At 43.7% G+C, this 12,075-nt stretch overlaps 1 protein-coding gene across 1 annotated transcript; it reads right to left on the reverse strand.

The window, feature by feature from the left end:
* Positions 1-8,510: 8,510 nt before the first annotated feature.
* Positions 8,511-9,993, reverse strand: LOC119652042 (prostatic acid phosphatase-like). Its single transcript, XM_038055978.1, has 6 exons — positions 9,851-9,993; positions 9,688-9,783; positions 9,356-9,586; positions 9,167-9,304; positions 8,711-9,103; positions 8,511-8,648 (listed from the first exon to the last, which is right to left on the reverse strand). The coding sequence occupies exons 1-6, from the start codon at positions 9,959-9,961 to the stop codon at positions 8,511-8,513; spliced, it is 1,107 nt and encodes a 368-aa protein (XP_037911906.1). The 5' UTR covers positions 9,962-9,993.
* Between the last annotated feature and the right edge of the window lie 2,082 nt (positions 9,994-12,075).

Genomic DNA, 12,075 nt, shown 5'->3' on the forward strand with positions numbered 1-12,075 from the left:
TTTTAGTTAAAACAACTTTGTTTCTAAAAAATTGCGCCGGTTCTTGAACGAATTTAAAACACGTAACTTCGCGTATCACTGGATCCTGCTCAATGCATGGATCCTACCGACTGCGCCACTAAAATTAATAACACTTGAAGTTATTAATTTAATATATTTTATTGATCTTCATCCTCTCACAGTTCCAGCTAGACTCTCCCTTTTATTATCTTACTGCTACCTTAATACCTACGATGCTCGCTCGTTTGTGCATCCGTTATGCAGGTGCACTTAATAATGTTTATGATTCTATTGGTTTGTGCATCCGTTATGCAGGTGCACTCAATAATGTTTATGATTCTATTAGTTTGTGCATCCGTTATGCAGGTGCACTCAATAATGTTTACAATGTTTCGGAATTAACTGTAAATGGGAGATAAGCGACCCAAGCGGATATTTAACCTATACAGTTGCTACGCCCCACCAAGTTTGACACTGTCTGAATTCGAGCAAATGCTTGATAATCTGGTTCTCGACGCGAGGGGACGAATTCCAAAGGTGATTGCTGGTGATTTCAATGCTTCGGCCCTAGAGTAGGGTAGCAGAGAATCAAATACTAGGGGGCGCAGTTTATTAGAAACTTTCGCGCAGATGGACATGATCTCGGCTAACGAAGGTGCTGTAAATACCTTTCAGAAACGGGGGTCAGGCTCGGTTGTAGACCTGACCTTTGTCAGCCCTGCACTGGCACGTGGTATGTTCTGGTGCGTCAGCGAACGCTACACCCACAGCGATCACCAGGCAATCTTCTTTGGGCAAAGAGCTATCATGCCCGAAACCGAAAAATATTTCAGGCTGGTCTGCAAAATCTTTGGATGAGCAGACCTTCATAGAGGTGTGGTTAGATCAACCTGATAAGGCAGGCGCCTCTACGGAAAGAGCCGTCCATCTAGCTCAATGCATCGCCAAAGCATGTGACGCGTCTATGCCTAGGAGTTGCTCATTCCCCAGTAGAAGACAAAACTACTGGTGGAATGATGAACTGACCGGTCTTCGATCGGCCTGCCACCGAGCCAGAAGAGCGGCTCAGAGGGCGGTAGGTAGAGTCGATCAGGGGCAGAAAGAGTGCGCCTATAAGGCAGCCCGCAAAACCCTCAAGCTCGCTATCCAGCGAAGCAAGACGAAATGCTTTAAGGAGCTCTGCTCAGAAGCGGACATAAACCCGTGGGGGGTGCTTATAGAATTGTGATGGGACGATTCAGAGGTCGTTCCTCTCCTCAGATCACGTGTCCCACCCTCTTAGTGAAAATCATCCTGGGGTTATTCCCCCAGCAAGAGGAGAGCACCGACATATTCCAACCACCTCTGAAAGTGACGGCAATTCCTCCAGTCACCAGAGACGAACTGCTGGAGATCTGCGGCTGAATAGGAGACAATAAAACGCCGGGACTGGACGGAGTACCGAATAAGGCCCTCAAGCTTGCCGTGAAATCCAGGCCGGACATGATCGCTGAGTTGTTCGAAGTGTGCATGTCCGAGGGAATATTTCCAGCGGTATGGAAGCGGCAGAAGCCTGGTAAACCTCCAGGTGAACCATCCTTATACCGACCCATATGTCTTTTGGACACGGTGGGGAAAATGTTAGAGCGAGTAATCTATAATAGATTAGTCCCGGTAGTTGAGAGCCGAGGCGGCCTTTCAGATCGGCAGTATGGGTTCCGTAAAGCCAGATCAACCATTGATGCCATCAAATTGGTTACTGGCTTGGCCGAAGATGCAATCCACGGAAAGGGCAGTACCAGCAAATATTGCGTGGTAGTAACCCTGGACGTAAAAAATACATTCAATTCGGCCAATTGGAATCTAATTCGGAAATCTCTAGCGAAGGTTGGTATTCCCGCCTATCTCGCCGCAATTGTCGATACTTATTTAACTGAAAGGAGGCTCTCTTACGACACTGATAACGGACCCCAGGAGTACGTCGTTTCCGCGGGTGTCCCACAGGGCTTCGTATTGGGCCCACTACTGTGGAACATCATGTACAACGATGTATTTAATCTTCCTCTTCTGGAGGAAGCCACAGTGGTGGGTTACGCTGACAACATTGCACTGCTTGTTGTTGCAAAGCATCTCGAAGATGCTGAGTTATACTTAAGCGAAGCAATCAGTGCTGTTAAAAGTTGGCTAAAGAGCTCAGGTCTGACAATGGCGGAGGAAAAAACAGAAGCGGGCCTCATCACAAAGCGCCGGAAGAGAAACTACGCCTGTATAAGAATCGAGAATTATATCATCACTTCCAAGCCGACCATCAAATACCTGGGGATGTTGATAGACAGAAAGCTCAGTTATAAGCAACACGTGCAGTATGTTTGCGATAGATCGTCCACTGCTAGTATGGCCCTGGCGAGGATGATGCCGAACGTGTGAGGGCCACGGCATACCTCTAGGTTGCTTATAGCCAGGGTGGTGACCTCAATCATGCTCTATGCGACCCCAGTTTGGGGGGAGACATTGCAGATGTCAGTTAACACTAACAAATTGAGTGCAGTATACAGGAGGACAGCCTTGAGAGTATGCTCTGCCTTCAGGACTGTCCCAGATGATGCAGCATTCGTCATCTCTGGAATGATGCCAATTGACATCTTGGCAGATGAGATGGCGAATATATACAATGCGAAGCCAACCTCTCCCTTATTGCAGACGAAGAAGACTGGGAGGGAGAGATCCATAAATAAATCGCAAAAGCGGTGGGAACGCTCGGGAAAGGGTCGGAGGACTCACAGGCTCATTCCTGCCATCAAGGAGTGGTTGGAGAGATGACACGGTGAGATTAATTATAATCTCACCCAGTTTCTCACGGGACATGGAGGATATCTCCAATACCTTCACAGGTTTAAATTGGAGACCTCATCCGACTGTCCAAATTGTGATGGAATCCCAGAAGATCCAGACTATGTATTCTTCCACTGTCCGAGATTTGTGGAAGAAAAGAGGAATCTAGAAGAGACTCCAGGAGGGGTGCTGGTACCGGAAAATCTGGTGCCGAAAATGCTAGTACATCAAGAGAATTGGGATGCGGTCAACTCCATGATCGCATCTATTCAAGATAATTTGCGAAAGGCAGAGGAAAGGAGCAAAGCGCGGTCACGTGCGCCGCGTGTAGAAGAAATGAGATTAAGCTAGAGCGAGCTGACTCCGCCCCGTGATGTAATACCTTATGGTGGTTCCGCGGGGCAGGGAGGGAGTCGGGGGTGGTTTTAGTAGGTAAAAATCCCACACGCTGGTGTGTCCAGAGCAGTGTCTTTTGAAGATTTCCACCTCCTCAAAAAAAAGACAGACAGACAAACAGACATTGAACCGATTTTAATAACCATAGAACTGATCAGGAAAGCAAAATTAAATAACACCAATTTTGCTACCCTACACCCCATCACGGAAGAGCTTGCAGGTGGTAAACGATTATGTGACGGACGTTAACGAAAGGGTACTCACGACACTGCGATTCTGAATCATGTAACATCCGGTGCAATTTTCGATGATATGACAACCCACTCTAACATGCGGATACGAACTGCTTCTCCAAACAAAAGCGATATTAGCACGCTGAAGTAGTGTAAAGCAAACAGTTTTTCTTCGGCGGCCAGTCTTAAGTGCGACTATTGGAAGGACACATACGTGCTTCGCGTTGTCACAAAAATATTACGTGGGATCTTCCTGAAAGACATCAAGAGATACCGATCACATTTACACCCTTTGGGTCACGGTAGAGCAATGTCCGGAGTCTGTTTTTCATCGATTTCAAGAAAGCTCTATAGCTCTACCCGCAATGCTCCCGGCGAAACTGACACCTATTAGCAAAGCGTTAGTATCATTTAAAAAACATTGGTTCTGCCGAAGGCGGTAAAAAAGTTGAAGATTCAGATTCAGATCCAATGTTAACAATCGGCATGTCATCCTTCGTTAATCTGACTGACATCTGAATCTCATTGGGAAGGGGGATGGTCTGGCACCTGAGTGAAAACTATACCCAGAGTTAGTACCAAGCCATCTTTCTTGGCATTGGAAACTGAGGAGGCAATAGTCGAAGGAGCAACAGAAAGGAAACACTAGGAGAACTGGCTGATCCACTCGGGGTTTCGAAATTCCGGGCGGCCCTAGAAGGAAGGCAGGCCTCAAGGACACTGGAAACAGTGACTCAGTTAACCAACGGGTAACTGAAGTCATACCATTTACCAACGTGAAAGCTTTGTTCAGAATCCTAGGGCCTAATTATTTCCAATTCGTTCATAGATCTCTCATAGTAAACGGGTTTAAAGAATAGTTTCCTTTATTGGCTATAAATTATAAAAAATAGCAGATACAGTATTTTGGGGACAAGCTGCCCCTTATTCTTCTCCTATGATAATTTAGATGAGAAAACATTGAGGAAAGGGACAGTTGGTCTCTAAAATACATTGTTTTTAATTTTATAAAATTCTTTGTCCATAAAGTAAACTATTCCGATTAATTTCATTTAAACTTTGGCTAAGGAACTGCCTCCTAAATGGTATGACTTCAGTTACCCGTTGGTTAACTGAGTCACTGTTTCCAGTGTCCTTGAGGCCTGCCTTCCTTCTAGGGCCGCCCGGAATTCCTTCTCCTCGAAACCCCGAATGGATTAGCCAGTTCTCCTAGTGTTTCCTTTCTGTTGCTCCTTCGACTATTGCCTCCTCAGTTTCCAATGCCAAGAAAGATGGCTTGGTACTAACTCTGGGTATAGTTATCACTCAGGTGCCAGACCATCCCCCTTCCCAATGAGATTCACGGCATGGGTTTCGGGGGTATAGTTTTCACTCAGATGCGAGACCATCCCCCTTCCCAATGAGATTCACGGCATGGCCAGTTGTACGGTTGAATGCAATTGCAATGATCGTGGATCTAGAGTGGGGATCGTGACATTAGTTATCAGGTATGCTTTCGACAAGCTGCAGTTGGATTAAGACCACTTTGGCTAGGCATGGTCTCCCTGGTTACTTAGCTCGGATTGTCAAGAGTTGCTTCTTGAAAAGACTTCATTGGCACGAGACGAATAGCAGGCCGAAAGGTGAGTTCCGCATACCGCCCAGTTGCATTATGATGTACAGCGCATATATGTATTATATGTATATTAGGATAGTATCGGGGAGACACTGTGTGTCATTGCAGGAATAATACCCTGAGCGGACAACGGGGGAGGAAAAGCGAATCCTGTCGAAGCGACCGCAGGTTTCCGAAAAGCCAGGAAGAAGTTACGTTCCGGAAAAGACCACTGGACCCTGAAGTGATCCTAGCAAGAACACGGAGAGTTGAATTACAACTTAACCTAGTTTCTCATGGAATTCGGTAGTTCCAGGGAGTATTTGCATTGTTTCGAATTAGATGCATTCTTCGATTATCCCGAATGCGCACTACACCCAAGTATCTGAAACATGTTATGTTATGTTCCAAAATCTCATACACAATTGCAACCTCTGCTATATTAAAATTTCCAACTTAAAAAAAAGCAAAAAAGAAAGCTTAATTGGAGACTAAATACCAAATTTAAAGTTAAAATCACTTGTATAGCAATACACTGCAAAAGCACCTTCCTAAGAAAATCGGGCTTTCGTATGGTTCTGTGGATGTACGCAGCCGCTGTTCATCCCATCACAATCTTCGATTCTATTGGTGAGTGAGACAGTCCTCCCCCAAAAGATGCCTTCAATGTTCTGCTACACCTCATCCCCTGGACCTATATTTGAAATATACTGTCACGTGCACTGCTGTCTAACTGCGGATATTGGACAGTGAAGCCCTTCGGCCATCGTAACATCCTAGCCAAACACCACGAGAGTCCTAGTCATTTAAGAGGATTTCGCAGTGGAATTACTAACAAATTCAGAGTGGAGAACCAGCGATGTGTTGCGGCGTTACGGCACAACATTCATTACTGGCGGCGCAAAGATAGCCTGCAGAGCCAGGCCGTGAGCATTCTCAAATATGCTCAGTATAGGGGTTGGTCCAGTCGCCAGTAAGCACATACAGGATTAAGACGGTTTGCACGGGGAATTGGATTTACCCCTACAATTCCATTAAATTGCGCAGAGGAGGGAGAAACTTTCAGGTCTTTTCTATGCGATTATCTGATTTCAATTAGAGGCAGGTTGTGGCACTCGGTAAATAATTCTTCGGCGCCAAGTAGATTATGTTTCCCTTGTGGTATTGAGAGTTTATGGCATCAAAATGTGTTATCGCAGTATTAATTGGGCTCCTCGAATCCGCTACTTATACTTACCTACCGATTTATCCTGCTTTGGACAATAAAAATAAATAAGTTCGTCCGGCTATTGGCTATCTGGCTGTAGGTTCCATTAATGAGGGGTTTCTAGTGTCGCACATTGCGAAAGGGCAAAAACTGCATTTCGTTTTACCCCATGCAATTGAACCTATTCTCCAAGGATGGCGAATGAGTTGCCCTAGAACGTGGTCCAGAAGAGTGGAGGAAGAGTTATGATTTCTCGGAGAATCTTGGGGTAGTTGAAGCACATTACCATCACCAGTAAAAAGTCAGATAAAAAAAATCCTCCTCATATCTTATGTCACATAACTTTTCATAAGTCCACAATAAATTCTCCAAATATTTTTATCAACCACAAAAATGAAGTCGTACGTTGGGCCAAGATGTAATGTGGCGCCTAACTATGATCCGCACTACGCGATCATCTTCAGCTTGGACCAGCTTTGTAATTTGTTGAACTCTTCTTGATATGGCAAATATGAACACGTTCTACACTACCTACAGACATCAAGGAGATGATAGACTGGTGTTTATTCTTACCGTTTTTCCACCTTCTGGCCCAAACTGCTTCCACTAGTAAGCTAATTATAACTTTGATAGCCATTCAGCCTCGATTTCGCAGCATGAATTATGGGCTACCTCTCTGATATATCTTCTCTTCACAATTCACCGATAGCTCTCTGGGTCACTAAGATTATGATATTGTTCGCTTGTTCTGACTCTGAAGACGAAAATGTAACACACAGCGACAGTGATGACACTTGGCTGGAGTTATTTACCACAGGAACCTATAAGTACACCAGTTTAAGCCGGTAGTCTAATAACTATCCACTCAGTGCCGATTTAAATGTTAAATGAAGGTAAATAAAACTGAGCAACTAACAGATATCCTGGAAATGAAGCATCACCAAATGATCTTTACAACCACCTGAAGAGCGCTATCATTAACACGGCCACAAACATACTTGGCCACAGCCGCAAAAAAAAATCGGAACGGTTGGTTCGACGGTGAATGTAAGGTAGCAACGGAAGGGAAGAATGCTGCCTACCGAGTAATGTTATATTATCAAAGAACGTGGGCTTATCATGAACTCCGGCGAACGGAGAAGCGACTTCACAGATCGAAAAAAGAAACCTGAGAGAACCAACAAGTCTGAGAACTCGAACAATACAAGAAGCAGCCGCACCAGGCGCGCAAGTTTTATCAACAAGTCAGCAGGATGAAGCCTTATACACCTCGATGCTCATTGTACTGAGACAAATATTGAAATCTGATTTCCGACAGAACGGATATATTGGAGCGATGGGTTGAGTACTTTGATGAACTACTGAACAACAAAAATATCGGCGAGTTGGAGATCCCGCAAACTGCAGACGACGGACAAATACTGCCACCACCAAGCATAGAAGAAATAGTTCATGCAATCCAGTGGCTTAAAAACCATAAGTCGCCAGAAGTCAATGGAATTACAGCCGAATTTATTAAATATGGAGGCGACCAACTGCACCAAGTGGTTCATCAACTGATGTCTACGGTGTGCGAATCAATGCCTGACGACTGGTAACCGAGCATTATTTGTCCCATATATAAAAAGGGGAATATCACACATTGCAGTAATTATAGAGGTTGCTGAGTACCATCTGTAAGATATTCTCCTCTATCTTGCTAGGTCGGATAGCCCCATACGCCCAGAACATTACTAGCCCATACCAAAGAAGCTTCACTCCAGGCAAATCAGCAGCAGATCAGATTTGCTCTCTGCAGCAAGCGATGGAAAAACTGCTGAAATATGGACATCAGTTGTATCATCTTTTCATCGACTGCCAGTCTCCGATGAAGACTTGGGTTCTTAACAAAAAAAAATGCGAACTCTTGATGCGTTCGAGGGAAGAATCCTCCGAAGAATTTTTTGAGGAAAATCTATGAGCGAGACATGACCGGCTCAACAGGTTGCGACGAGCGCGTAACCTAATCCGTGCGGGTAAGAATGATCCAGCCCAGAAAGTCTATAAGGGCAATATCTATGGTAGAAAAATAAGACGAGGCAGACTCTGCCTGAGATCGAGCGTTGGCGTTGGTCAAGATGCCAGACAGCTTCTAGGGATATCGAATTGGTGGACTTCGGCGACAAATCGGGGTGTCTAGAGTTCCTTACTTAGGCAGGCTTAGCCCGGATGCCGGTTGTTGCGGCGTTGGTAACGATGATGATGAAATAAAACTGAGTGAAAAATATCATTAGCATGTATTCTTGGCATCCACAACAAATTTTGGTTCGACGGTTCCCTTAAATTTTTTGAAAGCACACGGCGTGCTGCATCGTGGTATTATCACGCTGATCGGGTTTACATCGCCATAGTGAGCAAAGTAGACAACCTGCGCAAGTTCACCAATATTTTTAGCAACGATTATTATGAGCAGAATTTCCACTTTCTCACCTTTATTTCATAATCGTCAGGAATTACGTAGTTCTGATACAGTTCCATACTGAGCATCGATCCATAAGCAGGCAACCCGGGAATTTGGTTTCTAATTTCTAGAAAATACAACATTCCTAAAATGTTTATATCGTGTCCTGAGTAAAACAAAATGTTTTCGCTGCTGAAGCCCTTAATGAAGTTTTCAAGTCGAGTAATCATATCTTTTAAAAGAGTACCGCTACGAGTTGTTAAAATTGCTGACGTTCCAAAAGCATCCATGGCCATTAACATTGCAGATTGCAAATATTCATCAAAAATATGATCAACCCAAGCTGGAAGTTCAAACCCGTTGTCGCGCTGAACTGATAAAGTATCTGCTAAACCGAATAGATCTGCAACTGAGGTAGCGTTCTAAAGAGGAATGCACATTTTCTTTTGTACACTAATCGCTTGATGCTTTCAAGATAAACTTACTATGCCAGTATTTTTCCGAATATAGGCCATTCGCTCCTTCCCTTCTTCGCTTTGCCAGTCAAAACCCGGCTGCAAAGTTGAATTAGGCTTACCTGTTGAATTCACTTTGCTGAAGCACGAGTTTGCCATTCCAAGCATCTAAAGTGTTGATGTAAAAATTCGGAAAATTAGATAATAAATTGGGCCTACTTCATCTTGTTCTAACGGCTTGATATTTATCAAGCTCTGTGGAAACGGAAGAGGAAAGAAGCCTGCCAGGAAATTTACGGCACTTGCAACACATCTTTCTACGGCACTACTGCGAACGTAAATTGTCTTGAAGTTCGAATTAAGATTCCTAAGCTGGCATACTTGTGTTAACAAAGATGAATACCGTCGAGCTTTTATCAGTCCCGATTCATACATCTGACGAGCGCCTCTCTGAAAGATTTGAATCAACACGATAGACCTCAACAACAAAAGCACAGCTAATGCTTAATTTTTATATGAAATGAGACTCCCCGAGTAACCCTTATTAATACCGGTGATAAAGCTCCATATCCGCCTGGCCAAGGAAAGTCCTTGTAAGGATCCAAAGGATAGCTTTGAACTGGTGCCCGATCACCATGTCGAGTAAGCTGTTGAGAAATTGGTAAGAGAGGTGCTTCCATTAAAATTCAGTTGTTAACTCATCAAGGGTCTCACCATCGATACAGCTTGCAACCTAGAAGTTTGTCCTGTAGTGCTTCCCAGACGCCCTATCATTGAGTCAACGATCAAAATGACACAAAACCCAACAGGACCAAGGAGGTACATCTTGGACAGATTCAATTCCTAACTCGACTAGTTCTGAATAACAACCCGCTGAATCGATGACTCTCCGAGCAATAAATAGCCTGTTTTTTTCTGGAAAACCAGCCAGTCCGAAGGCCCAATGGCTTCGAGTAACAATAATTTAATTAGATTATTAATTTTACCTGCTACTGAATGGCAAAGCGATCGAAACAACTAATGATGTAAGCTCCATAACTAATGGACGAAACCAGATGTGTACTGATAATGACGGGATTGTTGGCAGCAACTTCTAGTTCAGTAAAAAGTCTGAAGTCTCACTTCAGTGCTCAACAACTCTTGCGAGCAAATCATTGCAATTTTCGACTATTAATAATTGTTTACCTTCATTAGTCGACTTTTTTAAATCATTTGTGGCCTGGAGTGAGTATGAAAAGCCAGTTTTTCTTTTCTTTTTTTGTTATCATTGATAAACTCGGTACATTTTGCCATTTATGCATGTTTTCCAATTAAATGCTCCGTCGAATTGATCCCCGAAGCTCGAGAATCAACAAATTGAAACATTTAGAGAATAAATGGTCAGGAAAAATTCAAAATTATGTTAATTACCCGTTCGTAATTAATCAACTCAAGGAGGCTGTAGCAAAATAGTGTTTATGGCGCTTCCACACACCTCCCACTTTCCTACTGTCAATTGCAAGGGTCCAACTATCGCCGTCCGAATTATCGAAGCCAAATCTCGTTCCAAAACAAGTTATATATTTTAAAGATTTAATTAGAACAACACCTTCGAGATATACATACTTAGCCATAAATCTATTGACGCAATTACAAGGATGATTGCAAGAAAAGAGGTTTATCTCGCGGCACGGGCTTAAGAATGACTTAGTCTTTTAGGTGTTTAAAAGTGTTCCGATATCAGCAGACATGATGAAATGCAAGATTGCAATTTGGAATTTGGAAAAATATCTACATTATTTGCCGGTTTGACTCGTGATAATCGGACAACTTAGTCACGTTGCTAACACGTGAGGTTGCTCCTTCGTTCAATTCTGAATTTTTTCAAGTCTGTTAACAAGTTAAAGCCCAGATTTTTCCACGGGGTTACCTCCATAGGTTCGATTAAATGGAATCATATTATAAATCAACATAGCACGGGGAACGACCTGATAAAAAATTATTTAACACTATCGCACACGATCTTTCACATGTTTTGTTCACTTATCTCGGATGAAAGCCACCAGTCCGAGTAGTATTCGGCGGTGGAGGCTCTTTTGGGTTGACTGAGGATGCTGGACGTGTGCCACATCTCTCAGTAATTCATTTTTTTCTTTCCAAGACTGATTAAAGCTTATGTGATCCACTCTGAATACAGGATTGTGATCACCAATTAGAAGAGAGAGAAAGACCCAAATTTCCCAAGACATTTCTGCTTCCCACAAAACGATTTATAGAGGTTTCGAAAATTTCCTGATATCAAAATGCTATCACGGTACAAGAACTGCAAAGGGCGAAAAAAATGCCTCCGAGAAAGTAGTCGTCACTTAGGCAGTACAAGTGACCCCCTCGAAATTAAAAGGGCAGAAAACTTAAAAAGAGGAGTAGAGGCTGTCCGAACGATTGTTTCGAATACTCACAGGACGAGAAAACGCAAAAATCCCTCTGAACAAAATCGTGGAAACAGTCGCGTCGGCTCCAATACACCCAAGGAATGTAAAGCCCCAAAAAGGAACCAAGGAAGCATGGACCAAGGTTGGCGGAAGGAAACGTGCAACACATAAAAGAAAACCATCATCATCAACAGCGCAACAACCGGTATCCGGTCTAGGCTGCCTTTATAAGGAACTCCAGATATCTCGGTTTTGCGCCGAGGTCGACCAATTCGATATTCCTAAAAGCTGTCTGGCCATCGTTTCCTCTCAGGCAGGGTCTGCCTCGTCTTCTTCTCCTACCATATAGATTTTCCGGGCTGGATCATCCCCATTCATATGGATTAAGTGACCCGCCCACCGCAACCTGTTGAGCCGTATTGTATCCACGACCTGACGGTCATGGTATCGCTCATAGATTTCGTCGTTATGTAGGCTACAGAATCATCCATCTTCATAGAGGGGGCCAAAAATTCTTCTCTCGAACGC

Source organism: Hermetia illucens, chromosome 3 (assembly GCF_905115235.1).
Source record: "Hermetia illucens chromosome 3, iHerIll2.2.curated.20191125, whole genome shotgun sequence".
NCBI lineage: Eukaryota > Metazoa > Arthropoda > Insecta > Diptera > Stratiomyidae > Hermetia > Hermetia illucens.